The sequence below is a fragment of the Drosophila hydei genome, unplaced genomic scaffold, assembly GCF_003285905.1.
Source record: "Drosophila hydei strain 15085-1641.00,03,60 unplaced genomic scaffold, DhydRS2 tig00000349-arrow-arrow-pilon, whole genome shotgun sequence".
NCBI lineage: Eukaryota > Metazoa > Arthropoda > Insecta > Diptera > Drosophilidae > Drosophila > Drosophila hydei.
In genome coordinates, this window is record NW_022045714.1 from 713639 (window position 1) to 739426 (window position 25788).

At 41.1% G+C, this 25788-nt stretch overlaps 7 protein-coding genes across 12 annotated transcripts; 4 read left to right on the plus strand and 3 right to left on the minus strand.

Annotated features, from left to right (window-relative positions):
• Positions 1-313: 313 nt before the first annotated feature.
• Positions 314-1963, minus strand: LOC111595363 (collagen alpha-1(I) chain). The gene has a single exon (XM_030224079.1). The coding sequence runs from the start codon at positions 1816-1818 to the stop codon at positions 349-351; it is 1470 nt and encodes a 489-aa protein (XP_030079939.1). The 5' UTR covers positions 1819-1963; the 3' UTR covers positions 314-348.
• Positions 1964-2032: 69 nt separating this feature from the next.
• On the minus strand, positions 2033-3788 carry LOC111595370 (flocculation protein FLO11). Its single transcript, XM_030224078.1, has 2 exons — positions 3661-3788; positions 2033-3601 (listed from the first exon to the last, which is right to left on the minus strand). The coding sequence occupies exons 1-2, from the start codon at positions 3745-3747 to the stop codon at positions 2162-2164; spliced, it is 1527 nt and encodes a 508-aa protein (XP_030079938.1). The 5' UTR covers positions 3748-3788; the 3' UTR covers positions 2033-2161.
• Positions 3789-5320: 1532 nt separating this feature from the next.
• LOC111595359 lies at positions 5321-7530 on the plus strand. Its single transcript, XM_023309036.2, has 5 exons — positions 5321-5515; positions 5627-5936; positions 5999-6705; positions 6774-7122; positions 7185-7530. The coding sequence occupies exons 1-5, from the start codon at positions 5360-5362 to the stop codon at positions 7490-7492; spliced, it is 1830 nt and encodes a 609-aa protein (XP_023164804.1). The 5' UTR covers positions 5321-5359; the 3' UTR covers positions 7493-7530.
• Positions 7531-7929: 399 nt separating this feature from the next.
• Positions 7930-12734, plus strand: LOC111595351 (ubiquitin-like-specific protease 1). The gene is made up of 7 exons (XM_023309022.2): positions 7930-8054; positions 8475-9223; positions 9279-9370; positions 9762-10623; positions 10682-10855; positions 10916-11114; positions 11181-12734. The coding sequence occupies exons 2-7, from the start codon at positions 9102-9104 to the stop codon at positions 11793-11795; spliced, it is 2064 nt and encodes a 687-aa protein (XP_023164790.2). The 5' UTR covers positions 7930-8054; positions 8475-9101; the 3' UTR covers positions 11796-12734.
• Positions 12735-15846: 3112 nt separating this feature from the next.
• On the minus strand, positions 15847-20274 carry LOC111595352 (high mobility group protein DSP1). Of its 5 annotated transcripts, none has more exons than XM_023309029.2 (6): positions 20016-20274; positions 16968-17429; positions 16746-16904; positions 16520-16683; positions 16235-16409; positions 15847-16160 (listed from the first exon to the last, which is right to left on the minus strand). In XM_023309029.2, the coding sequence occupies exons 1-6, from the start codon at positions 20037-20039 to the stop codon at positions 15969-15971; spliced, it is 1176 nt and encodes a 391-aa protein (XP_023164797.1). In that variant the 5' UTR covers positions 20040-20274; the 3' UTR covers positions 15847-15968. The 5 variants fall into 5 exon arrangements, with proteins under 5 accessions (XP_023164797.1, XP_023164796.1, XP_023164795.1 ...); XM_023309028.2 differs by having other exon boundaries at positions 16968-17432; XM_023309027.2 differs by having other exon boundaries at positions 16968-17453.
• Positions 20275-22254: 1980 nt separating this feature from the next.
• LOC111595361 (HIG1 domain family member 2A, mitochondrial) lies at positions 22255-23043 on the plus strand. Of its 2 annotated transcripts, XM_023309047.2 has the most exons (3): positions 22255-22384; positions 22473-22645; positions 22706-23043. In XM_023309047.2, the coding sequence occupies exons 2-3, from the start codon at positions 22501-22503 to the stop codon at positions 22867-22869; spliced, it is 309 nt and encodes a 102-aa protein (XP_023164815.1). In that variant the 5' UTR covers positions 22255-22384; positions 22473-22500; the 3' UTR covers positions 22870-23043. The 2 variants fall into 2 exon arrangements, with proteins under 2 accessions (XP_023164815.1, XP_023164814.1); XM_023309046.2 differs by lacking the exon at positions 22255-22384 and having other exon boundaries at positions 22398-22645.
• Positions 23044-23480: 437 nt separating this feature from the next.
• Positions 23481-25615, plus strand: LOC111595358. The gene is made up of 4 exons (XM_023309035.2): positions 23481-23512; positions 24054-24394; positions 24602-24914; positions 24987-25615. The coding sequence occupies exons 2-4, from the start codon at positions 24060-24062 to the stop codon at positions 25293-25295; spliced, it is 957 nt and encodes a 318-aa protein (XP_023164803.2). The 5' UTR covers positions 23481-23512; positions 24054-24059; the 3' UTR covers positions 25296-25615.
• Positions 25616-25788: the final 173 nt, after the last annotated feature.

The following is a 25788-nucleotide window of genomic DNA, read 5'->3' on the forward strand; positions in this document are numbered from 1 at the left end:
CCGTCATTTCGCCTTCAAATGAAGCACTTAAACAGCGACAGACCTCATCGAGTGCCATCGATTAGATATGGAAGACAGCCAATGAGGCGCAGTTTGGAAATTAAAACGTATTCTTATCGCCGTCACTTGAGTATTTCCTATTAAAAGCGAATTGTTTTCTGATTTGGCATATCTTCTCTCCAATCAATTAATATCAATTAGACCACAATTTATTCATTTCAACAAAAAAAAAAAAACAAAAAAAATTCCACATGGATTGAAAAAAAAAAATGTTGCTAAATTTATGCATTTCTTAATAGTACACAGAGTGGGATATTTATTTCATCTGTCAAATTGCTCACTTACTTCTCAAGGATTGGTGCAGTCAAAGTCTAGAATACAAAATCTCTTCTGCGGATGGAACTGCATTCCTTCGGGGCACGACTTTACTATCGGGTGTATATCGCCCTCATCGTCCTCATAGCACAAAACGAATTGGCTACAATTTCCATTTTTGGGCATGAATCCAGTTGTTGCGCAATTTATGTCAGGGTCTGGGGTGGTCGGCCCGCTGGGTCCGGGAGCGTCAGTAGGACCACTGGGTCCGGGAGCATCAGTGGGACCGCTGGGTCCGGGGGCATCTGTGGGACCGCTGGGTCCAGGGGCATCAGTGGGACCGCTGGTTCCGGGAGCATCAGTGGGACCGCTAGGTCCGGGAGCGTCAGTGGGACCGCTGGGTCCGGGAGCATCAGTGGGACCGCTGGGTCCGGGAGCGTCAGTGGGACCGCTAGGTCCGGGAGCGTCAGTGGGACCGCTAGGTCCGGGAGCGTCAGTGGGACCACTGGGTCCGGGGGCATCAGTGGGACCGCTAGGTCCGGGAGCGTCAGTGGGACCGCTAGGTCCGGGAGCGTCAGTGGGACCACTGGGTCCGGGGGCATCAGTGGGACCGCTAGGTGTGGGAGCATCAGTGGGACCGCTAGGTCCGGGAGCGTCAGTGGGACCACTGGGTCCGGGGGCATCAGTGGGACCGCTAGGTCCGGGAGCGTCAGTGGGACCGCTAGGTCCGGGAGCGTCAGTGGGACCACTGGGTCCGGGAGCATCAGTGGGACCGCTAGGTCCGGGAGCGTCAGTGGGACCGCTAGGCTCGGGAGCATCAGTGGGACCGCTGGTTCCGGGAGCTTCAGTGGGACCGCTAGGTGCGGGAGCATCAGTGGGACCGCTGGGTTCGGGAGCATCAGTGGGACCGCTGGTTCCGGGAGCTTCAGTGGGACCGCTAGGTGCGGGAGCATCAGTGGGACCGCTAGGTGCGGGAGCATCAGTGGGACCGCTGGTTCCGGGAGCTTCAGTGGGACCGCTAGGTGCGGGAGCATCAGTGGGACCGCTAGGTTCGGGAGCATCAGTGGGACCGCTGGTTCCGGGAGCTTCAGTGGGATCGCTAGGTTCGGGAGCATCAGTGGGACCGCTGGGTCCGGGAGCTTCAGTGGGACCGCTAGGTGCGGGAGCTTCAGTGGGACTTGGTGGTACGACCTCAGAAGTACTCTCATCTAAATTTCCTGGTGGTATTGTGGGGTTCTCAATGTCGCTGCCATCAGCTGGGACTGCATCCCGCTGCATATAAATGCACTTAGCCTGTTCCGAGTCGAAAACCATATTGTCCTGGCACCTCAGGTGTCTGAGTGTATAGCCACCATTTGGCGCTGGATCGCAGGCAAAAAACTCATGAGAATTATCCCCGTCGGAAAAGAAGCCCGAGCCACTGCAAGGATGGCTGTATCCGGCGTGGACAGCGCCAAGCAGCACGAGGCAGGTGGCGCCTAGTGCCAAATGAAGGTTAAGCATATTCGGGGTTTGCTGTTCAATTAGTTGCTCTGATAGTAATATCTATTGCGATTCGTTACTTGTTTCGACAGACTAACTGGATGGGCTCTAGGCTCGAGTCTTTTATAGTCGGCCATAAACCAGTTCTTGACAATCATTAAGATTGCGTCCGATTAGCTGATAAACGAACCGTTTCTGCCGCTCTTTGTTGACCAAAGGCATTTCAAACGGTTTATTAAAGAACTTTTGTCTTTATTCATGCAAAACAGGAAAAAAAAATAGTGAAATTAAGAACCATAACTTAATGGGGCTATGCTATACACCAACATAGATTAGAACGGGATTTCGGGGTTACTGGGCTCCATTAGACTTCGATGCTGGGCAGTTCGGGGGACTCGGCGCTTTCAATGGACAGAGGCTTCTTGGCCTTGGCCTCTTGCTTGGCCTTCTCCTTGGCCGCCTTTTTGGCCAGCTTCTCCTCCAGCTTTTGTTGCTTGAGAATCTGTTTCTCTTTGATCTTTTCGGCCTTCTGGCGCAACTTCTCCTCGGTCTTCAGCTGCTTCTGTTCCTGTTTGATGGCCGCTAAGTCCTCAGATTCAAACGCCTGTCCAGGCTGGAATTGGGTCCAATCATAACGCCAGCAGCGACCCATCAATGGCTCGAAACGCTGGCCAGGCGAGCAGCGCACAATATACTTATGATAGCCACCGCGTATGCTCAACACACAGTTGTAATAGAAGCTGGAGTCGCTGCCTGCAAAGCGTCCGGGAGCGGAGCAAACGAATCCATCACTGTCGCACGCCGCCACATCACGCACGCATCGGCCGTAGATGGGCGAGAAAGCCATCAGTGGCGGGCATACCAGGTCAAAGGCCGTCAGCTCACCGAAAGGACCGGTCTGAATGCATTTGTGGAAGCGCTGACAGTCACCGCTGTTATGGGCGAATACACCAGGTTTCTCGCACTGGAATGCGGGAGGTGCCGATGGCGTTGGTGCAATGGGACTTGAAGTGGACGGCTGTTCGCTGGGGCTGCCAGAGGATTGCTCCTCAGTAGGACTTGAAGTGGATGGCTGTTCGCTGGGGCTGACAGAGGACTGCTCCACGTTAGGGCTACCGGTAGATGGCTGTTCGCTAGGACTGCCAGTGGGTTGTTGTTCGCTGGGGCTACCGGTAGATGGCTGTTCGCTAGGACTGCCGGTAGATGGCTCTTCGCTAGGGCTACCAGTTGATGGCTCTTCGCTAGGACTGCCAGTGGGTTGTTGTTCGCTGGGGCTACCGGTAGATGGCTGTTCGCTGGGGCTACCGGTAGATGGCTGTTCGCTAGGACTGCCGGTAGATGGCTCTTCGCTAGGGCTACCAGTTGATGGCTCTTCGCTAGGACTGCCAGTGGGCTGCTGTTCGCTGGGGCTGCTGGAAGACTGCTCCACACTTGGTGCTGAAGTGGAGGGCTCTGCACTGGGGCTATCAGTTGGCTGCTGTTCGCTGGGAGCTGATGTAGATGGCTCCTCATTGGGTGCGACCGTGGTCTCTGGCTCCGGTTCGTTAGGACTCAGCGTGGTTTCCGCATCCACAGCAGCAGTAGTTGTCTCCGATGGTGTTTCATCAGCAATTGTTGTCGTGTCCACCTCTTCTATGGCATTCGTTGTCAGTTCCTCCTGCACAGTTGATTCTTCCGGCTGTGGTGTGCTGGTGATCGTCACCTCCCAGCCACTGCCTTCTGCAGCTGTTGTTGTTTCGCTCCAGGCCAAATCGCCGCTGCCAGCGCCACTGAGCGCCTGAGCGCCGCAGGACTTGGTCATCAGCTGTAATTAAGGCAGAGTCGTTGGTAAGATATTCACATCTGGAGCCAGATGGCACTTACCAGGGCTGCGCAGAGCAGCAGCACAGAGAACAATCCACGTCTCGCTGTCATCGTTGTTCTGGGTGTTGTTCTGGTTGTCGTCGTCATCGTGTTGCCTATGGCTAACTTCGGTCGATCGTTGTATGAGCCACTTGTGTTACCCTCACTCTATTTTATAGCAGAATCTCGTCGCCGGATGCTGGGGCTTATCAAACCCAGCGCCTAATTACGATTGGCCCTATCTCCAGCTCCAGGCTGACTTTAGTATATAGCGCAAATAAAAGATGTTGCTTTAACGTCACCACCAACCACCGCAAAATACAGTTGTAAACCCATAAAGTCAGCTGTGCGAATAGGCAGTTGCCACGCCCAGTGCGCCGCTCTGTCCGCGGATGTGAAACGGAAGTGTGTAAAGATATTGTCGTGATAAGCGCGTTGGGAGGTCAAGCTGTGCCCCTCTCTCCCAGTTGTCCCGATCGGACTCAAACAGCAACCACCCACCCAGCTGTCACCCTTATTTATTGGCCACATGATGAAAACAACAAGTCTGAATCACGACAATTTCATAATTTTATATTTAATAACTAAAACTAACTAAAAACAAAAAAAAAATATTCAAATTGTTTTTAGGCATTTTGCACTAAAAACAATTTGAGAATATTTTTTTTTTTTATTAAATGAATATGAAATGAATATATATATATATATATATATATATATATATATATATATATGTGTAGATTAACTCATTTCTCTAGTCGCTTTAGAGCTTGTTTGTTTCGTTTTATTTCAGGGATTAGTTAGCCAGGGAACTATTTGAAGTATGCTCAAAGTAATACAACGTTTCCCATGAATCATTGAGCAGGGATCATGCAGTAGGCAACATCCACTGATAACGTTTCGTCAATTGTGGTCGCCTCCATTAGGCATTCATCATGGTGTATAGCATAGTATTAGGTCTTTAGCTTAGCAGTACATTCGCCCAGCAAAGCTCAAGGCAGCTAGTTGTCCCTGGGCCTGATCTGAGCATTCAATTGAGTAAAGGTTTTACCCAGCTAATGTGTATCTGTGTGTGTGTGTGTGTGTGTGGATAGTTACACAATTGTTGGCAACGTTGCACTCGAATAGATTAGCTTGCTTCACTCGAAATGGCTCATATTACCGGATCGTATGCTGCGTGTTATCAGAGTGCGATGTCTGATCAGCTGGCGTGTGGTCATAAACATAATCCTCTGCTGGCGTTTCGTTTGGTGGCCGGAGCTGCAGGAAAGCCAACAGCGTCAACAAAGACAAACGTTTTTTCTTCTTTTTTACATATGTATCTGACGTTAATCTCGGCCAGCCACACACACACACACACACACAGTGAGACAGAGACAGACATGCACACACACTCGTCTGTGGGTGTTGGTACGTAGAGATATCTTCAATGTGATAAGCGCGATTATTATCACAATTTTATTTATTTTTTTTTTCGCCATTATCTAAACGGGTTTCGGTTTGGTAAATGATGAATGCCAACGGCTAGACAACGCGCCGCACACAGTACCAGCACACAAATTCCACACGAAAAGCAAACGGTTCGGGATCATCCATAAACCAGACGCAAATCCAAAGGGACAGAAACGATAGGAAAGGGCACGGAAAAACATAAACGGAAACGAGAACGGGAACAGGAAAGGGAACGGGAACGGGAACGGGAACGGGATCGGTGGCGGGCATGACAACAATGCCAATGGCAACAGCGGCAGCGGTACCAGTTGCTGGTGCACCCGTACGTCGTGCCGCTGCCCGCGCCACCGCCGGAGTGCAACGGCGGCGGGTGGTCAAGAAGCACATACAACAGAAGTACATGCTCTGCGGTTTTGCCATACACGTAAATATCAGTTAACTCTCGCTATCTCGCTTTATTGACTTGCACTTGGTTCAACTCTCTACTCCTCTCTCTCTCTCTGTCTCTCTCTCTCTCTCTCTCTCTCTCTTCTAGGCATTTCTGGCAACGCCAGCCTACTTGTATGGCAACGTTGTGGAATCGGACAAGGATCTGGTGCTGCGCATTTGGCCAGCTATCGTCTACCAGGCCACCGGTGAGCTCTGTCGCTCCATTATGGAGCATCTGGACACAGAGTATAGCGGGCGGGCACGCGAAACCGTGCAATACAGACGCATCTTTCTGCTGGCCACATTCATTGCCTGCCTCTCGCTCATGATCAGCGGCATCTTCTTCTCATCCGCCTGGGTGGTGGTCACCACCACCACGCAAACTGTGGCCATTGTCTTCTACGGCTGTTTTGCGGGTAAGTCAATTGCACTTGCCAGCTGCTGGGCGATCCGTTTGATATGTCCAAATGGCCACTAGGTATTGGCGCCAGTCTGTATCAGTGGAAGACGCATGTCATACTGGAGGCAGTGCGTCCGCGCGAGGACAAATACGTGCGCAAGACGATTCATCTGTGCGGTGAAGCCTTCTGCCAGCTGTTCCTGTCGTTTGTCTTCACCAGCCTGCGCACGCTGTATGGCACCGCGCAGTCCATTGTGCTGATGTCGGCAATGCTGGTGAATCTCATACCACTTAGCCTGATCATCACCAAGCATCGCGAGGATGCGTTCACAACCAAACGGATCTCAGTAATCAAGGCGGAGACCGGCTTCGGGGCGCTGCCAATGCGTGCCGCGCTGGCGGCCATCTTTGTGGCGGATCAAATGGATGGCCTCGACACGCCAATGTCCTGGCGCAATCCGGCCACGGAGATGACCAGCACAGCGCCAGCGGCAGCTGTGGCCGCCGCTGTTGTCGACACGCACAGCAACTATATGCTCGCCACGGATGAGGCATACGTCACGTATGTGAATCCGAATGGCGTTGAAATCATGGAGATTATACCCGAAGAGGATGAGACGGTGTCCATAATGCGCTCCAGCAATGCCACCATCGACAACTACAGCATATCTCAGTCGCAAATGCTGCACAAGTCCCATTCGAATGGCCGCCTCTATTCGCAGAGCCCGCTGAATCCCAGTGGCACCGGCAGCTCCTCCCCACTGCCCGAGGCCTATGCGAATTTGGTAAGCACTGAAAATTTGTGGTAGATCTGATCCGATCCGATCTGATCTGATATTTTATTTGTTGGCAGCATCGCATCCGACGTATGTCACGGGCGGTTACATCACACTTGTGGTGGAATCTGTTGGACAAGATTGTGATGCCGCTGCAGCAGGCGCTGCTGGTGCCGCAGCTATATGCCACCACACTGCTCATCTCAGCGGACATCTTTAGCTATGTGATGTGCCTCACTGTGCTGCCGGGCTTAGCTGTCAGCCATCATGCATTGAAGAACGCCGAAATACCATTCCTCTTCTCTCTGCTGGCCTTTCCCTGGATGTGCTTCTCGCTGATGACGCCGCGCTTCGGTTCGAGCCTGTACAAAAGAAAGCTACAGTGGTTCACATTGGGCAGCATCTGCAAGTGTCTGGCGCTCATTTGTAAGCATTTTTTTTAATGTGGCATCAGTTTTTGCATTTTACTATGACAAACAATTATGTAGTTATTAGCTTCTCCACGTCCAAGCTGCTGCTAAGCGTTTCGGCTGTGCTGCTGGGCTTTGGCCAGGTGGTCACAGCCTTTCTACAGGAAATGGTCTTCCAGTTGGGCATGACGCGGGCCAACTGGACAGCCATTCGCCGGCCGGTACACTTCACCAACGGCCTGCTGATACTCATTTGGGGCGCTCTCGCCCATTGGGTCGTGGTCCACTACACATTCCAGGCAACGGTGGGCCTTGCGGGTGCTCTATATGGATCTACAACCTTAGTGTGGAATTTTTTGTTTTTCTGTTGCCAAAACAAGGACTAACAGAACAGTGCATTATTTTGCATGTTGCCTGGTCTTAATATTTGGGCATTTCAAATAAAATATATATATATATAAATGTTAATATATAAGCTGTAGCATAAATTCATTTAAAAAGCAAAATAAAACAAAATGGCGCACACATTCAATTTTGAGCGGCACATATACGTAAAAATATCGAGCTATCGAAATTCGATAGCTCCCGTTAATGTCGCATTTAGTGTTGCAAAATGCATTTCGCAGAGTACACTCTCAATAAATTCTATAAATTTTTGGGTTTATATTGAATACAATTAAATAAAAAAAATCCAATAATATATTTAGATTCACAACGAATTAATTAAACCATTTACAACGACAATTAAAGGCGATTTTTTATTTCAATTCAGTATTTTTCTTTGGTATTTTTTGGCATTTCATGTTTTTGTGTTGATGTGGTTGCTTTGTCGATATGTCAGCCTGTCTGTCAGCACGCTTAATTTTAGGCGATTAGGTTTTTTAATTCTGGAAAAACTTTAAAGTTGTATACCTTTTAAATTCATCATCCATACTATCAACACAACAGGTAAGTGCAAATGACTACAAAAATGCAATCTCTAGTGTATTTGCATATTTACGAACCTACGTTTTAAAGCGCGACTGCAAGTTTCAAGAGCGGCGTCGAAATGGCACCAACCGGCATTAAATTAACTTCACTTATAAAATGTTAGCAATTTAATTGAAAGTGCGCGTTGAATTCGTCATACGACAGCTATACAGCTAGTTGTTTTGTTAGCAACATAGCATTACGCTTGTTTTGTACATGGGCATATTTGTAGCTGCATTTTCTTTCACTGCTTTTTTTGTTGTGCTCAAGCGGCGCGCAAAATTTGCTGCTGCACAAGGGCTCTGGCGCCGACAACGTCGCATGGCAGCCATGTTCGGATGCGTGATGAACTAGAGGAACTGACAGTTTGGCGTTTGTTTGTTTGTTTGCTCTATTTAGATTCGTTTTTTAGCTGTGCACACTGTGGACAGTGTGCGCGAATTATTCAATATACTGCCCAGTCAGGTAATTGTGGCGGCCAGCGGAGCCAACTGGAATCCAGAGCAGGCGCTGACGTTGAACGGCGTTGGGCTCCCGATCGATTGGGATACTGCATCTGTGACAAATGGCGCTGAATTTTTATCAACAAACAACCACATAATAATTTCAAACTACAATTCCACCACGACGAGGCAACAGCAACAGCAGCCGCAGCCACAGCAGCAGCAGCAGCAGCTATCAAACGATATCAAAACTGAATTGGAGCAAGAGAATTTTTCAGCAACAACTATAGACGCTTTGGAACCGAAGCCGGAATCGGATCCGCGCTTGGCAATCGTACAGCGTACATTGGACTTCATTGCAGATACGTGCAAAAATCGACAGGTGGACAGTCTGTGGGGCGTTCTGCTGCTGCAGCGTAAACTGAACGATGTGCGCGAGTATCTGTTGAGGATTTCAATAACAACAGAACCCTCGACTGCAAACGACACGACTGCTTTGCTGGATGAGATCGATTCGAAAATAAAAGCCTTATCGTCTAAAATCGAAAAAGCAACAAGCACACAAAATCCAAATCTCGATCCGATGGGCTTTGATATATTCAACTGGATACGTCACTGGTTGCCGAACGGCGGCCGCAATAGCAAAAACAACAAGGAACCACCCAATACCGAAAACGAAGACGGCGAACGCACCCGCAAACGAACGTAAGGCAATCAATTTAACAGTCCATATAGAAAAGACTTACTCATTGTATTCCAGCTATCAAGCCTTGACCAACGAGGCAGGAGCTCATCATTCGATCAAATACCGTCGAGTGGATAACACATTTCCCAAATTTATGCCGAATGACGGTAAGTTCGTGGGAGATGTAGAAAAATCTCTATTACACCTAAGAAATTGAGTGGATTGGAGAATTGACTCGTGATATGAAAGCATCATCTTAGCACCCTTCATCATCTCATTTTATAGAAATATATATGTTCAGATATAAATCATATAGACAGAGAAATAGTCGGCCAAAATGTGAGATTTATGAGAAACTGTAAATCTATTAATTCGAAAATTAGTTACGTAGAGAAATATATAATCTTTGGCTACTATGACATGGCTATGACGAGCTACATCATATTTATTTTCTCGGAATGATTTTCTATTTAAATTAGCTGGGGCATCAAATCTGATTCTATGCCTTGGAAAGTTATAGAAGCCCGTAATGATTGCAATTCTTTTTCTTTTCCACAGCTGACAATTATTGCCACATGGCAACCGCAAACCAGCGCAAAGAGCAAGAGAACAGCAGCAATCACAATGCCTACCAGCCGCAGAAGCGTCTCTCGATATTCTGCACACCGCCGACGCGGCAAGTGCATGTACGGAATACACAGCCCACTTCTCCGGTGGATCTGTCCGACTCCGAGGATCAGCAGCATAACGAGAGCAACTTGTACCAAACATTTGCAGATCGCCTTGGGTCAAGCGGCCAGCCAACGACGCGCCCTGATGAATTTGGACGTTCTTCATCGAGAAGGCACAACTTACTGTACTCCGATGCCTTGCGTTATGGCACAAATGGTTTTCTAACGAACGTCAACTATCAACGTCCCGCTAGTAGCCTCTCGTCATCTGAGGCGCGCTTGAATGGGCACAGCGGCAATCTGTATGAATCGGGCGCCGGCAGAGACAATATAATGGTGTTGGAGGAACAGCGCAATGAGCACAATCAGTATATCAATCTCATCAATAATTTAACACTTCATGAGCGCGAGTATGCACGCCGTTCCGTTAATACGCGTGAGAAGGAGAAGCCACCACCGCCGCCGCCGTTGCAGCCGATAAGCCTTAATAACAGCGACTGGATGCGTGCTTATATTAAGAACAAGGCCGAATCCGGCGCGGCAGGACTCTCCGAATACGCCAAGCTGTTGAATTACAATTCAAAGCAGCAGCAGCAACAACAACAGCCGTCTATCACGTTGGGCAGGAAACCGCCGCCAGCTCTCGTACAATGCTACGGTCCGAGCAGTAGCTCCACCATCAGCGCGAAGCTGGAGAAGCCGCTGGTCGATAAAAGCATAGATGTAGATCATGGCAAGGAAACGCATAAGTGAGTATTGAAACCCCATTATATTTATGCAAATTGTTAAAGCTCACCTTGTTTATAGATCTACGCTGATGCTGCCGCCCCAAACAGAGCTGTCGATGTCACGCACTAAAGCGCTGCAACTGCGCAACAGCAAATCCATCTATTTTGCTGATAACTATACTCACATCTTCAATGAGAAATGTGCGCGAACGCAACAGGAGGTGAACCATGCTAAGAATCTTGTTTTGCAGGAGTAAGTGCTGCGTCTATTGCAAGTTGATCAACTATACTTATATATGGTTTATTTGCACAGAGCTGAAAAGACAACAGAGGAACGTCGAGCTTTTGAGCAAGGGCTGCGTGAGAGCTTATCCAAGCGACGCTTTATTAGTCAGACATTATTTGTGTTGGACAAATATCCACTGGAGAAAGATAGCGAACCAGAATTTATTCCATGGACTGATGCCCATCAGCAGCGCTATAATGAACTGGTATACGGCAAAGCCGACCAGGTGACTATCATCTCTATACAGTTTGATTAGTATATATATATAATTATATTACATGTTTCTCTCTAGGTGCTTATTTCGAAGTTCAGCCTTAGCATTACTAGAAACGATATTCGCACCTTGGCTGGCAGTTCTTGGCTGAACGATGAAGTTATTAACTTCTATATGAATCTATTAACTGATCGCTCTCAGCGCAAGGAGGGCAAACTGCCCAGCGTGTATGCGATGAATACGTTTTTCGTTCCACGCCTATTGCAGGGCGGCTACAGCAATGTGAAGCGCTGGACTCGCAAGGTCGATATATTCAGCAAGGATATAATTCCGGTGCCAGTGCATGTCAGCAACGTGCATTGGTGCATGGCCATTATTCACATGAAGAACAAAACTATTCGCTATTATGATTCAATGGGAAAGCCCAATTCGGAGGTGTTGAACGCACTTGAGAACTACTTGCTCGAGGAGTCGCTGGACAAACGCAAGAAGCCCTTCGACACCAGCGACTTTACAATTGAAAATGTCCAAAATGTGCCCCATCAGACCAATGGCAGTGATTGCGGTGTATTCAGTTGCATGTTTGCCGAGTACATCACACGCAATAAGCCGCTCACTTTCTCGCAGGAGCACATGGAGTACTTCCGCAAGAAAATGGCCCTTGAGATTTGTGGCGGCGAACTCTGGATGTAAACAGAGGAAGAGAGATGCCCAGCAAGTAATACCCAACATTATCATTAATTAAGTTAGTTTCCATCAAGTTTTTTATTTAAAATAATTTATTTATTATTGATAATTATGTGTGTACGATAAGTGGCCGGGAGCATTCTTAACAAGGATCTTAGAATCTAATGTTTCCTTTTAGTTTTTTTGTTTTTATCTTTCTATCGAGCGTACTATAATCCGTCTATCCCTTTTCAAACAAAATACAGTTACAGTTATTTCAGTTTTGCATCTTAGAGACAGAGGTCAAACGCCTAAGCTGCTAAACAATGCACACCTAACAGCAGTAACAGAAACACTAAACTAGATATAAACGAAATACTCCTATGATTGTAGCACACGATAATTAAATCAATTCGTGTAATAAAAAGAGGAAACTAAACCACGATTATGCCAATGTCTATTTTTGGGTGTGATTCTAGCGCGCTATTAATTTGTAATTAATTTCAGCTATAGAAATTAAGGTCAACTATTTAGAAACACAAATTTTAAAGAGCTATATATCTAAATGCAATGTTAATCAGATCCTGTAGATAGCAGCGCTATAGATATCTACGTAGCTGTCTCTATATCTCTGCCGAATCTAAATATGGCAAAGTTACTCTTTAAGTAATTTGAAGAGCGACACAAATAGTGAGGGGTGTCATTGATCTTATCATCAATAGTGTTAGACTCCAGGCGATTCTTTGTATTTTGAATGAAACAGAAAGAGAGGGAGAGAGACAGCGAGAGAGAATTGCAAACTATTCCTTTTTACTTACGCTAAGATACTTACCCATAGAATCTTACAATTCTTTTAAAAGTAAAAAAAATCCTGAAAAATATCAATAGCTTAAAGCGAGTTTAAAATCTATTGCTTAATATAAAAAGATCCAGACTATTTCTAAACGATGATACAAAAACTGAAATCAAAACAAAAATAAATTTAAAATATTCTTTTCTTTCTTTATAAGTTAGGAGGAAATAGCTATATATATGACTAGACTATATGTTAGTGCTATACCTTGCCCACTTCTGGGCTAGCTACTTAAGTTAAATATCTTACCTTAATTGAAGAAAAACAATTTTTTTTTAAATAAAGTTAATTTTGGTAAAAGTACAGCTCAAGCCTCTTAGATGGCAGACATTGCCGCTCGATATAGCTGCCTCTCGCTCTAATCGATTGCTTGATGATCTTTTGTCATACTCGTTCAAGCTGAGGCAAGAAAGCGTATTAGCTTCTACTGCCTGTCAGAATTTGAAGAGTCAGTACAATTCATAGATATAGTTCGGAAGACTAAGCAGTTTTAGTGCTCAAGTCTTGCTTGTGCTAAGATTAGTCTACAAATATATATATATATATATATATATATATATATATATATATATATATATTCTTATAAATGTATATATAATTAAAATGTCGAAAATCTGAATTTTCAGTTTTTTTTTTTTCAAAACCTTTTTGATTTCTAGATATTGGCGCTGTATATTTGTAGTCCAATTATTATAACATATTTCACACTCGCACACATATATTATTATAATACTATTGAAAACAATAAAAAAAAGCATAATATGCAAATCATATATTGTTTCCTTCTTCTGAAATCGGCATAAAAGAAAGCAAACGACATAAAAGAAACATAAGAAAAATCTGTGGGAATTTGCCTTCATAAGCGTACATCTAGCTAAATCATATTTATTTTTAACTATTTTTACAGGATTGTGTAAATTCATAGAAAAAAATTAAACAAAAAAAATACCTTAGTAGCTACCATAGTATTGCTAATGTATTTCACACTTACATATACATAATAATAGTAAGTAGTCGAAAAACTATTTTTTTATTTTTTTTTCTGGGAAAGGAAAGGGTTTTTGTTGGTTTTTTTCGATTTTTTTTTTTTTTTTTGTTTTGAGGGGAACTTAAAAGTTGTTTATATAGAGAACCGACGTTGGAGCCTGAATACACTAAAAACAAAGTATCACTTGTCTAAAAGTTTATTTGTATTAGTTTAGTTTCTTATATAACAAGCACGGGGAACTGGAATTGTCATAGTAAATGATGTAAGGAGTTACTGTTTAATAGAAAATTCACACATATATATATAAACGATATCGATTTATATATATGTTGTGATCTACACTTCTATGAATATCATCTCGGTGGCGAGTTGTTCTCTGGCAAAACAAAAAGTTAGAAAAAAATAAAACGAAAAACGAAAATCGAAAAACAAAAAATATTCTTCATGAAAATAATATCTGTACATACATTTTGAGGTATATATATAACGTGACCATCGTCAAGGTGTGCGGTATTCTTAATAAAGCAGTAACACTATAATGTTACAAAATATGCTCACATAAATATATATGTTAGTTGTTGTCATTGTTGTTGTTGTTATCTCGTCTGTGATTCCGATTTGTCACGCCATATTCTAACTAATATGTATCCCTACTAGTCTATGCATACATATGAATTAGGAAGTCTCTCGATATTACCCAGATCTTGTTCGATATCTGCTTGTATTTATTTATTGATAGATGCCACACATCGAAGTCAGAGTTACACGATTGCGTCTTATCAAAAAAAAGCATAATTTACTCTATATAGTATATACATATATATATACATATACATACATATATGTGTGTCAGTGTGTGTGTGTGTATGTGTGTGTGTACGTGTTTAACTGAGTTAATTGGCCTGCATCAAAGGATCATGGGTTCAATGCTCCTCTAAGGCATTAGCAATACTTTCCCCTAGTGTACATGTGTTGTCTTGTCGTTAAAGCTATATACTTCTTACAGAATCAATCTGATATTGGTATAAGCCAATGGTTTAAATAATACTTCAATATGTATGTACATGGCCAAGACAACAGGTGCGTTGTCAAGCATCCGTTGTGATTTTGCTTTTGCTTCTGCTTCCGCTTTTATATAATGCAATACAATTTACTCGTATATATGTTTAACAGCCTAAAAACATAAAATTTTTATATTCTTAATACATCTGGATTCTATCGGAAATCTAACATCTAAATTGGGTTTTTATGTATTTACACAGAAAAACAACTCCAGCCAGAGTTAACTTAATTCATATGGGGAAAAAAAAAAAACAAAAAAAAGGAGAGGAAAGTGTTTGCAATTGGAAATGTTAACGCATTCGTGAAGTTTAAATAGTTGTTGAATTTCCGATTGGACCGATGAAAATATAAAGTTTTGAATGTTTTTCGCCTCATTTCATATTCGTATTGATAAAAAGGTATTCTTTAAATGCTGACAGTATATCCATTGCGATAATTTTCAGTAGTAGTATTCTGAAATTGTATGATAATTTATATATATATATATATATAGATACATATATGTAGATATATATAAATATATATATGTATATGCATATATACATAAATGTGTAGAGAGATATCACCCGCCACTGAGTTAAGTATTTCAAATTATCACGTTTCATTGAGTAGTTGCAACTGCAATGAGTAAACGCATCATTTTTGTTTTGTTTTTTTTTTTTTAGTTTTAGTTTTAGTTTTTTTTTGTTTTTCTTAGTTTCATTATTGGTGTGAATCTTCTAACTTTAATAAATGGGGAAATATGTACCAATAATATACGTAATATATGTATATACATATGTTTGCATGTTTAGTGGTAACGTGTGTCTGTCTGTGTGTGTTTGCTTGCTGAGAATGACATGATGAATTTCTTCAAAGTTATAAAATAATTCGTACTTAGTGTTTTAGAGGAGAAACTTATCATTGAAGCACAAAAATAAGATTTGCAGACAGATTAATGTCATTTTAATCTAACCATATACTTATATATTATATTCTTAAAAATAAAACTTATAAAAGGTTTCTTTGTGATTTTCTCCTTCAGTAATTCATGGAAATTTGATTACTTATTATTAAAAAAAAAAAAAAATTAATATTATATTTCTATATATATATATATATACATATACATATATATATATATATATATATATATATATATATATATATATATATATTATCAATATATACTGGTGTATATATATGTTCAACACGCATCAGTTAATCTGGTTATTGATTAGCTGACGCTATTTTCCTTGTTCGTGATGACCAACGGATAGTGTATAAATAGTGAAGAGTATTTATTTTACTGCTAGACCTATTGATTCTCGTCATCATCACCGTCGCCATCATCGTCGTCGTGCTGTTCATCCAGCTGCTGGTGCTGTTGCTGGGCAGCTGCAGCAAGTAACGCGGCTTTCTGTACTGCTTGTGCCTGCGCCTGGATCGACGCTTGCATCGAGGGTGCTGACATGGCAATTTTCCCGCTCGTCTTGTACTCGGTCATTTCCTAAACACGACACGAATATTGAACATTATAAATAAACATAAAATATATGCATTGTTAAGTCTATTGACACTCACTCGTTCATATCGTGCCTTGTCCCGCTCTGCCATCGACTCATACTTTTGCTTTACTTCGGGATCAACGTCTGACCATTTGCGACCCAGCTCTTTGGCAATGTCACCAACACCAAATTCTGGATTAAGAGCCTTCACTTTATTTCTTTCATCATTGCAGAACCAGAAGAACGCAGACCTACAAGAATCAAAGTAAATCGAATCAAGTTAGTTATTGATATTACAAGCATTGACATCAATGGGGATCATTAGTAAATATTAGTATAATCAATTTTGCTACGAACTCACAATGAACGTTTTGGCGCATTGGGGTCCTTGATTTGTTTTCTTTTCTTGCCGCGGCCCACAACCGCGCCCTTGGGCGGCACGTAGTTCTGCATTTCTTGCTCGTACCGCTGCTTGTCTTTTTCGGCCATTTCGTGGAAGCGTTTCTTCTCCTTGTCAACCATCGTCTAAATGAAAGGCAAAGCGACTGGTAGACTTCAACTATGGAATTGATTGGTTTAGTGCTTACCTTCCAGCGCTCAGCGCATTTCCTTGAGAATTCAGCGAAGATCACTGTCTCATCAGGATGCTTCTTTTTGTGCTCCTCTCTGCATGTCTGTACAAAGTATGCGTATGCTGTCATCCGACCTCTGGGTTTCGCATCAGCCTTACCCCTAACCATTGGGCTCTGAAATGAGAGAGAAAATGAATATGCATTTTAAAATTTTCATCAAGTCTTTGATCAACTCACGCCAGCCGAATTAATGACATTCTGTTGCTGCTGCTGTTGTTGCATCTGTTGTTGTTGCTGTTGCTGCTGCTGTTGCTGTTGTTGCTGCTGCTGTTGTTGCTGCTGTTGCTGTTGGAGCTGTGCAGCTGTGTTGGCATCCACCTGACCCTGATTGGCAGCCGGATACCACCATTGGGAGCCGGGTACCGCTGCAGCTGCCGCAGCCTGTGCCATATTTAGGCGGTAATCGTAGCCAGTGGTTGCCGCATTCGAGGTGGCAACAACCTGGGCCATTGTTGTGGCTGGATTGGGGAAACTACTGGCCATTTTGTATGTAAATAGCTGTTGGGTGCCAACGCCGGCGGTGGTGTTGGAGCTATTTTGATGTGCCTGCTGTTGATTCTGCTGGACAACCACTTGATGTTGTTGCAACTGTTGCTGTTGTACTGCAGCCGCTTGTTGTTGTTGCTGCGCAGCCAGTTGCTGCTGATAGTGTTGAATTGTTTGCTAATCAATAGTTTGTTGTTGTGGTTGTTGTTTTTGGTTATGAATGTGTTTATGTGTATGTGTGTGCAAGTTGCGTGAATAAGTACAAGGCCAATACGGACAAGTTATTGCCAAAAAAAAAAAAAAACGAGCAGGAACAAAACCAAATCGAAATTAACAACGCAATGGCGTCGCACTTATCACTCAATCAGATATTTATAAATAAATACAGTAAATTTACATTCGGATAGTTGAATATTTATCGAAATTACTTATCATCCTTATAACGGTATTATTAAATCATCACATTCCACATGAATGTCAACAATCGATATACTAATCAACATTCAAATTTAAATTATAATGTTATTTAAACGTGTGCATAACTGACCTAGCGTGCCCCATGCACATGTATACATATATATGTACATGTATGCACATATATATTCACATACATATGCATATATTTTTGGATGAACGTACATACGCCAGTACACAATGAGTATTTGCAATTAAAATTATAAATGGCAGCACACACGCAAAAATAAAAAAAAAAAACAAAATAAAAAAAAAAAAAACATTTTTAAAGAGAGCAGTCAGTAGATCTTACAAAGCTTCTGTTGCCATTTGGCGCCAAAAACGATCTCTTGTTAGCCGCTGGCGGGTTTCACGCTCAGCAGCACACACATGCACACAAACACACACACACACAAGTAGGCAGTCACAGGCAAGCGGCTTGTACATTCATACAGTAAACGGTGAAAATGCGCATGAGCATGAGTTCCAAATGGTTGGAGCAGCAAACATCTGCGTTGCATGTTCCAATTCTCAATGGTTCCATTCACTTTTGGCTAAACACAAATGCTACGTTTCTTATTGGCAATTAATGCGTGCAAATTGTAAACAAATTGCGACATTTTTCGAAATGTTTAAGTGTACAGCAGAAAGCAAGTTAATACATACGTTCACACAAATGGGAATTAGTATAAACAAAAAAACAATAACAAATCTCATTGTATTGTGAATTTTATCAGCTGTTTACGATTTTACTTTTCGCACAAACGAGTCGCTCAAAAGCAACAACTGAGACTGATTTTTGAAAAAACGGCACGTTTTTAATAAAGAGCAGGTTCATTCGGTTCACGAACCAATTTATCGGCTCTTCTTTTATTCTCTCAATGCCAGGGGTGTCTTAACTACTCATGCAAAAAACGGCAACACTGTCAAAACATACAAACACATGTACATATTTGATGTACGTATGTATGAACGTGAGAGAGCTTCGGTGAGAAAATAAAATATATTGCTCTTTACAATGTAAAATTGTTTGTGCACAAACTAACACATATACATATGTGTATGTATATGCATGTATGTGCGTACAGAGAACTGACAAAGCATTTCGAGTTTGTACACATACACAAAGGCACATATAGACATACCAGTTGTAGTTGTCTTAAAACAAGAGACACTATACAAAGAAAAGAATTCACATGGGGAGCAGCACGTATACATATGTATGTACATACACATACATATGTTTGTATGTACATATGTACATACAGCCAATTTCAGATTACGCAAGCTTCGATGTTGTGTGCATATTTCAAGTTTTCATACATATGTTTATACAAACATATATATATATATATATATATTTTTTATATAAATATAAATATATACACATTTGTAGCTAATATATACATATAAGTATGCATGTATGTACCACAGACACGAATACTAAGAAACAGTCTTGTTTGTATCTGTTCAACATTCGAAAATCGAGGCACATGTCATTTCCAATTTTATAATGTTAAAGACACATACATGCATACGTACATATGTTTTTCGTTTGTATGCACTTAAATACGCATGTACTATGCAATTTCGGTGGTGTTCTAAATTAACAAAATGCATAAGTTAACGCCGAACGAGCAACAAAATAAAATAAAATAAAAATGGCGGCCATAGATGCGCACGCAAAATAAAAATGTTTCTTGTATGTCTATATGTTCATTTGTATGTATGCATGTACGCATAGCGTCGTCGTATGGATGGGATGCCTGTTTTTAGTTCGTATATTTAGTTTCTTCTCAAATGTATATATATTTGCTACTGATGTACATAAAAAAGAAAAAACTAACCAAAACTTATATATATACATATATATATATATATATATATATATATATATTGATACGTACAAACGTATGTTCATACACATGTATGCATTGAGATTCCAACTCGGCCATTGTAAAATTTCCATACTCTCTCATGCGTCTCATTTTATATGTATACATCCACACACATATATGTATGTATGCTTCAGCGTATATGTTTGTGTGTGCGTATATACGTACATAAAAACTAGTGCGTGCTTGCCAATTTAATTTGTTGTTGGCGGGAAAAAAATCTTTAACTTGCGACAGTAAATGATGTAGACGCAATGTGAGCAAAATAGACGATGAACGCCAGAATAGTTTGTGCAAATATATGCACATACATACAAAAATATATAGACATGTACATTTGTGTGGATGTATGTGTATGGGTGTGTGTCTCTGTGTGTGCACTTAAGCTTACCTGTATTTGATGAAAGTGTTCCATGATTTTGGCCGATTACTGTGCGAATGGTTCGTACTGAGGGGGTTGAGGGTGGCGAGGAGTTAGTTTATATATTTTCAATAGTTTTATATATGTACGTATTTTTCTTCGTTCTTCCTCTTTCGAATTTTTGCACTGCACACAACACAAACTCAATGGCTAAAATAAGTTTAAAGCCAATTGCAACTCGCATTCGTTTATTCCTTGTACATATGTACGTTATATTGATTATTATACATATATAAATATATATAATATAAATATATATATATACGTATTTATGTATGTACGACGGAGGAACTAGCAGAAGCAGAGCCGTCAGACGCCACACGGTAAAATTTGAAAATTTTTGTTACCGATTCTTACGGTGAATCGGCGTAACAGCGAACGGAACGATAAACGTAACGTAACGCGAGTTTGGAGTTTGGTGCTTCTTGTGTTGTTATTGTTTGTTTTTAGTTAGTAAAAAATAAACAAACGACGCCACAAACGCAGCTTTATTGCAGTAAATGTGTTTTTGTTGGTATCAATGCGGAAAAGATGAGGTTCGCGCGCCGCTCGCTTGATTGAAAACACACACAGAGAGAGTACCAACAACGAATGCAAAGGCTATTGAATTGAATAGCCGTCTCTGCCTTACTGTGCTTCATAGCCCAGCCTGGCTAGCGCCAGACTTCTGTATGCGTTGAGTGCGCAAGTGTGTGCGTTTGTGTGAGTAAATCTTGTCTGTGTGTGCGAACGAGAGAGAGAACGAGGGAGAGAGAGAACAGGCAGCAAGCAGCCAGCGGCGTGCTCTGAGTACAGTTTACTGAGTACACTTTCTCTCCTGGTGCCCAATGAGTGCTGAGTGTGTGAATGTGTATGCGTATGCATGTATCAGTGTGTGTGTGCATGTGTATGCGCGCCTGTGTGTGTGTGTGTGTATACACGTGGTGGAGGGAAACAGGCCTTTTAACATTTTTGGCTTGTTACTTTTTATACTAAGGTTCATGCAAACATATGTACACTATATGTATGTACAAGTCTTAAGACAAATGTACGAACAAGCGTCCCATGTATGCACATATATATGTATGTACATATTTATGTTCCTTACTCTTAATGTACATGCAAACAAACCCAAACATATTACTAATACATTAATTATATGTACATATGGTCAGACAAGTTACGTCCATGTGGGCCATCTTTACCTTATTATATTTATTATTTATTATTGTTTGTAAGCTTTCCAAACAACATAAAATAAAAAGCGCAATATATCATTCATTAAATAAAGCCAAAGATATTAATATATGTATATGTAAATGTACATACATATGTACATACACGTTTGGAAGTAATTATGTACATATGTACGTGCCTGTGCATACATATTTATTTATGCACGTACGTTCAAATGTACATACATATGTGTCTATGTATACATCCCCAGCCCATTTCAACAATACATTCACATTTGTTTGAGCGTATGCGTTTGTTTTTCGCCTTTACACAAACACAAAAATGCATGTATTTTATTTGATATACACACACAATGATAATCTCGCTACATACACATGTTTCATTTTGCGTTCCTCGTCTGACTGTACTTCCCAACTCTCTCATTTTAAAAAGAGAGAAACATTGTTGGAATAATGCAGCTGTGTGTGAACGTGTTAGTGAGGTCAGAAATACCCAACACACAAATTTTCTTCGATTTTATTTGATCATCACAAGGGTGTTTTTAAATAAATGTATGTGCACATAAACTTACGTACACACGTATATACATGTGTATATTTTAATGTACATATGCATGTGATTAGGCTACATCGTAATATAAGATAGAATTTAAGACTAAGCAAAAACCAAATTTGTTTAATATTATTTGCAGAAAATACTTATATAACCATCTAAACGTTTATTATTATATATATATTTAGATATATAAATTAAGTCATGTGTACATAAGATTTGAAAAAAAACGAATTCCTCTATTCGATAAACGATAAGCATGCTTGGTATCCCTTGTTTTATTGTCAATTCAACACAACCAGGGATGAAAACCGATTCACGTATAGCTTTAAATAATTATAACGAAATGAACCAAAGATTCAACTTTATACCACACGCTTAGAAAAATTAGTGTATTCATTTGATGCATGTCACATAAATTGAGTAGCTTAATATATACATATATAATAAACATCTCAAGTTGGATATATTATTACATTAATTTGAGAAAACAATCAAAAACAAACATAGTTCGAGTGAAATGTGAACTAGCTCAGCCAAATATCTTAATCGGAAACTGGGCGCATATTCAGCCCTGTTTCATTTCATTGTGAATTTCAATCGGTGGTAACGTATGTAATCATATGTTTATATAGCTGTGTGTGCTATAATGTTAATATGATTTGTCGGTATTGGATCTGGCATCTTGTTTAATTGCAGCGAAGCTTACGTTCAGACTAATCAAAAAATGGCCAACAAACCGCAGATACCGCTGCCATCCGAAGATCTGGACTGGATACAGTTACGTCAGGATCTTGGACCAGTTGTCGAAATTGAAACGACGAAGGAGCGACTCGTACGTAAAATCAAGGAAAACCCTTTGGTGCCCATTGGTATGCGATATATACTAGACTTGGCTAAATTTCGTTATATAAACATTGTCAATTTCATAGGCTGCCTGGCGACCACAGCCGCTCTGACCGCTGGTCTCTACAATTTTCGCACCGGCAATCGTAAAATGTCGCAGTTCATGATGCGCACTCGTATCGCCGCCCAAGGATTCACAGTCCTTGCACTTATCGTGGGCGTCGTGATGACCTATGGCGAGAAGAAATAGTGTGATTGCTCTACTAATTACTACTTTTAAAATGTACATACGTATATAGTAGACATTAAACGACTATACTAGAGTTCACATACAAGCAGACATACACATAGGTATAATTGATATATTGAATAAGGCATAGAGAGCACCTATGTGCGTGTGTATTAGCCAGATTCTAATTAGAATAAAATTTTCAAAGTTGTTGAATTTGATGTGATTTCGTTATTGTTTGGAGCATTTTAACCGGCGTTGCGCGGCTTACAAATGTTGAAATAGCCATTTTACATAATTGTGACTTGTAAATATTATTAACTAAAGCATTTTTTAACTAGAGCCAAGCAAATATCTTACATGTCTGGAGTTTCCCAAAGGTATTTTTTTGATTGCAGCTTGATGCAATTTGTTGATTTTTGTTTGTTGTTTTTTTTTTTTAAACACGCAAAATAATTTTTGGGTAGTTGAACAATTGAATACATCCAGAGTGTGTGTATTGGCTGGGTGTGGCTAAGGCTTGGTGCAGGGGTTACTTGTTACCCACTTTCGATGCGAGATGCGCGCGCGCATCGTCGCTTTCGGAAGTTTTGAATGTGGCAATTGTTTTCGCTAGTTAGTTCAAGGTAAGATTTCAACGGTAAAGGACGTTTATTGGATTAAGGTTGGTCGAAGTTACAATAAATGTTGTTTTTACAAGTGAAATAGTGTCGAAAGGTTTCACGATATATATAAGAATATATATCTTCACAAAATATTAATGTTTAAAAATGTTTACTATAGAAAAATAATTTTGCTATAATGAAATTTAGATCGCAATACTTAATACTAATACTAATACGCAATACTAAAAGAGCTATATATATATATAGATATATATATATAAATATATATACATGCCATAATATACGTATATATATATATATATATCTCTGCTTATCTGTCATATATAGATACCAATTAATATTAAGCTAATTGGAAGAAACATTCGCTTTGAGCATTTAATGTTTTTTTTATTGTAAAGTATTTTCTAATAAGAAATCAACCCTAACGGTTTGTTATGGCAGCTTTGTGTATGTGTGGAAGTATGTGCACGCACACACATTAATATACATACAAAGGCATTTGCGTAAAGCTTGTCTGGCGTCCCAGGACGCTGAGGAATACATTTAATGCTACAAAATTGTCTTTTTGATTTAATTTAGGCAAATATGAATATATTACTGGGCAATTGTGTGGGCAGTTGTGATCAATTGGCCGGTCCGCCACCTGATTTTATATTATCGATGCCGCCGCCGCCGCTGCCATCGTTTTTGATATCCAAACCAAAGAGCATTGATATATTACTGCCAGCAAACGAATCGCAGCCATGCTTTGCGGCATTTATGTGCGGTCAAAATCAACATAACGAGAGCGGCAATGAGTTAATGGAGCTGGTGCGCAGCGATACGAAGAGTATGGAAAATGTTTGGTTTTTCGTCTCGTCGTGCATTGGCATTTTTGTGCTGGGCTGTTTTCTGGCATTGATTGTGATTCGATGCAAAGAGTAAGTTCATTTAAATTTTACATTAAGCAGGGCTGTTGTCGAATGAAGCGAACTTTTGTTGTTCAATTGTGCGTAGAACTGTGCAAAAGCCTTGTTCACTGAACGAGCTAGTAAAAGAGTTTACGAGCTTGCAGCCCTGGTTAACGTTATAATTTGTGCTTACATTTCGATTTATACTAAAGAAAATTTTGATCTATTTAAATGCAGCACCTTTTTCTCGTACCACGATGCGAATATCAAGCAAACGGCAATCAATGCGTTGGGCGAAGCAACCAAATCAAACGCATTCACATCGGGCGGCATACTCTATCCGTGCGCTACGGCCAACAGTCGAGATCTGTTGCAGAGCCAGTTGGTGAATGACAGTCGCTTGTTGTGGGCCACCTTAACACCACATGGCACCAGGCATTTTATTATTGAGAACTCACAGGATGGTCACTATGAGTCGGTTGATTATCGCGGCAAGGCGCACAACCAGGTGTTCCGCGGCTATGCCAAGCAATCCCAATCCTTTGTCAAGGTATATCAAATGTTTCCATATCCCCATTTAGGTAGAGTCTAAGGCAACGTTTCTCTTTCCTCTATTTAATAGTCCTTCGATAATAATGGCTTTGTTGATTACGATTATGAGGATCCCACACCATTGATGGACTCGTACCATGATGATATGGACTCGGGCTATCAGGAGCCACATGAAGTAACTGGCTCGCTGCGTCGCTCCCCCATGCGAGCACTCGCCTCGTCGCCAACCACAAATGACATCTCGAACATAGCATCGGCTAGTTACAATGCCAGCCTGGGTCCCAGCCAAGCAGCACCTAATACGCTGTCCATCAGCCGCAAGACAACGCTGTCGCGTCGCATTAGCGATGCCTCCTCCCATAATGGAACCACTATGTAATTTGTAGCATTGGCCATAATGTTAATCAAAACGCAATCAAGTTTTTTTGTAAATTAAGCATGGATTAATTGCGCAAACGGAGAAAGCTGATTCGATGGAATGCCTGTCGTCCAACAACAAAACTAAAACTAAAACTAAAACTAAACTAAACACAACTATTCATACAGTATTCATATACAGATATGTATGTCATCCTAGCTTAAGAACTCATCTTGTTGTATTACTGCTAAATACAATTATTGCGCTAACTAAACAATATAGCCATATGCTAACTAATCCAAATCAAATTCAGCTGCTAAACCAAATAGATATAAAAGGAAAACGAAAACAATTGTCCTATCATAAATATATATATAAATATATATATATATATATATATATATATATATATATATATATATATATAATGAATTTAAGTATATAAATATACAATTTAAAACTGAAATACGTTAAGACGAAGAATTTTGTTTGTTGCTTCTAGATTATTTTTCGT

What these genes read in the sequence shown, in the direction of transcription:
- LOC111595363 (XM_030224079.1), bottom strand. Translation starts at nt 1,818, where the DNA reads ATGCTTAACCTTCATTTGGCACTAGGCGCCACCTGCCTCGTGCTGCTT.
- LOC111595370 (XM_030224078.1), bottom strand. Translation starts at nt 3,747, where the DNA reads ATGACGACGACAACCAGAACAACACCCAGAACAACGATGACAGCGAGA. An exon ending in TGCTGCTCTGCGCAGCCCTG is followed by an intron (nt 3,602 to 3,660) that starts GTAAGTGCCATC and finishes CCTTAATTACAG; the next exon opens with CTGATGACCAAGTCCTGCGG.
- LOC111595359 (XM_023309036.2), top strand. Translation starts at nt 5,360, where the DNA reads ATGACAACAATGCCAATGGCAACAGCGGCAGCGGTACCAGTTGCTGGT. An exon ending in TCTGCGGTTTTGCCATACAC is followed by an intron (nt 5,516 to 5,626) that starts GTAAATATCAGT and finishes TCTCTCTTCTAG; the next exon opens with GCATTTCTGGCAACGCCAGC. An exon ending in CAAGTGTCTGGCGCTCATTT is followed by an intron (nt 7,123 to 7,184) that starts GTAAGCATTTTT and finishes ACAATTATGTAG; the next exon opens with TTATTAGCTTCTCCACGTCC.
- LOC111595351 (XM_023309022.2), top strand. Translation starts at nt 9,102, where the DNA reads ATGGGCTTTGATATATTCAACTGGATACGTCACTGGTTGCCGAACGGC. An exon ending in GAACGCACCCGCAAACGAAC is followed by an intron (nt 9,224 to 9,278) that starts GTAAGGCAATCA and finishes ATTGTATTCCAG; the next exon opens with CTATCAAGCCTTGACCAACG. An exon ending in CATGGCAAGGAAACGCATAA is followed by an intron (nt 10,624 to 10,681) that starts GTGAGTATTGAA and finishes CCTTGTTTATAG; the next exon opens with ATCTACGCTGATGCTGCCGC.
- LOC111595352 (XM_023309023.2), bottom strand. Translation starts at nt 18,446, where the DNA reads ATGAGATTTGTTATTGTTTTTTTGTTTATACTAATTCCCATTTGTGTG. An exon ending in TAATTCCCATTTGTGTGAAC is followed by an intron (nt 17,454 to 18,395) that starts GTATGTATTAAC and finishes ACTATTGATTAG; the next exon opens with CAAACAATTCAACACTATCA. An exon ending in ACAAGGCACGATATGAACGA is followed by an intron (nt 16,161 to 16,234) that starts GTGAGTGTCAAT and finishes TGTCGTGTTTAG; the next exon opens with GAAATGACCGAGTACAAGAC.
- LOC111595361 (XM_023309047.2), top strand. Translation starts at nt 22,501, where the DNA reads ATGGCCAACAAACCGCAGATACCGCTGCCATCCGAAGATCTGGACTGG. An exon ending in AAACCCTTTGGTGCCCATTG is followed by an intron (nt 22,646 to 22,705) that starts GTATGCGATATA and finishes TCAATTTCATAG; the next exon opens with GCTGCCTGGCGACCACAGCC.
- LOC111595358 (XM_023309035.2), top strand. Translation starts at nt 24,060, where the DNA reads ATGAATATATTACTGGGCAATTGTGTGGGCAGTTGTGATCAATTGGCC. An exon ending in ATTGTGATTCGATGCAAAGA is followed by an intron (nt 24,395 to 24,601) that starts GTAAGTTCATTT and finishes ATTTAAATGCAG; the next exon opens with CACCTTTTTCTCGTACCACG. An exon ending in AATCCCAATCCTTTGTCAAG is followed by an intron (nt 24,915 to 24,986) that starts GTATATCAAATG and finishes TCTATTTAATAG; the next exon opens with TCCTTCGATAATAATGGCTT.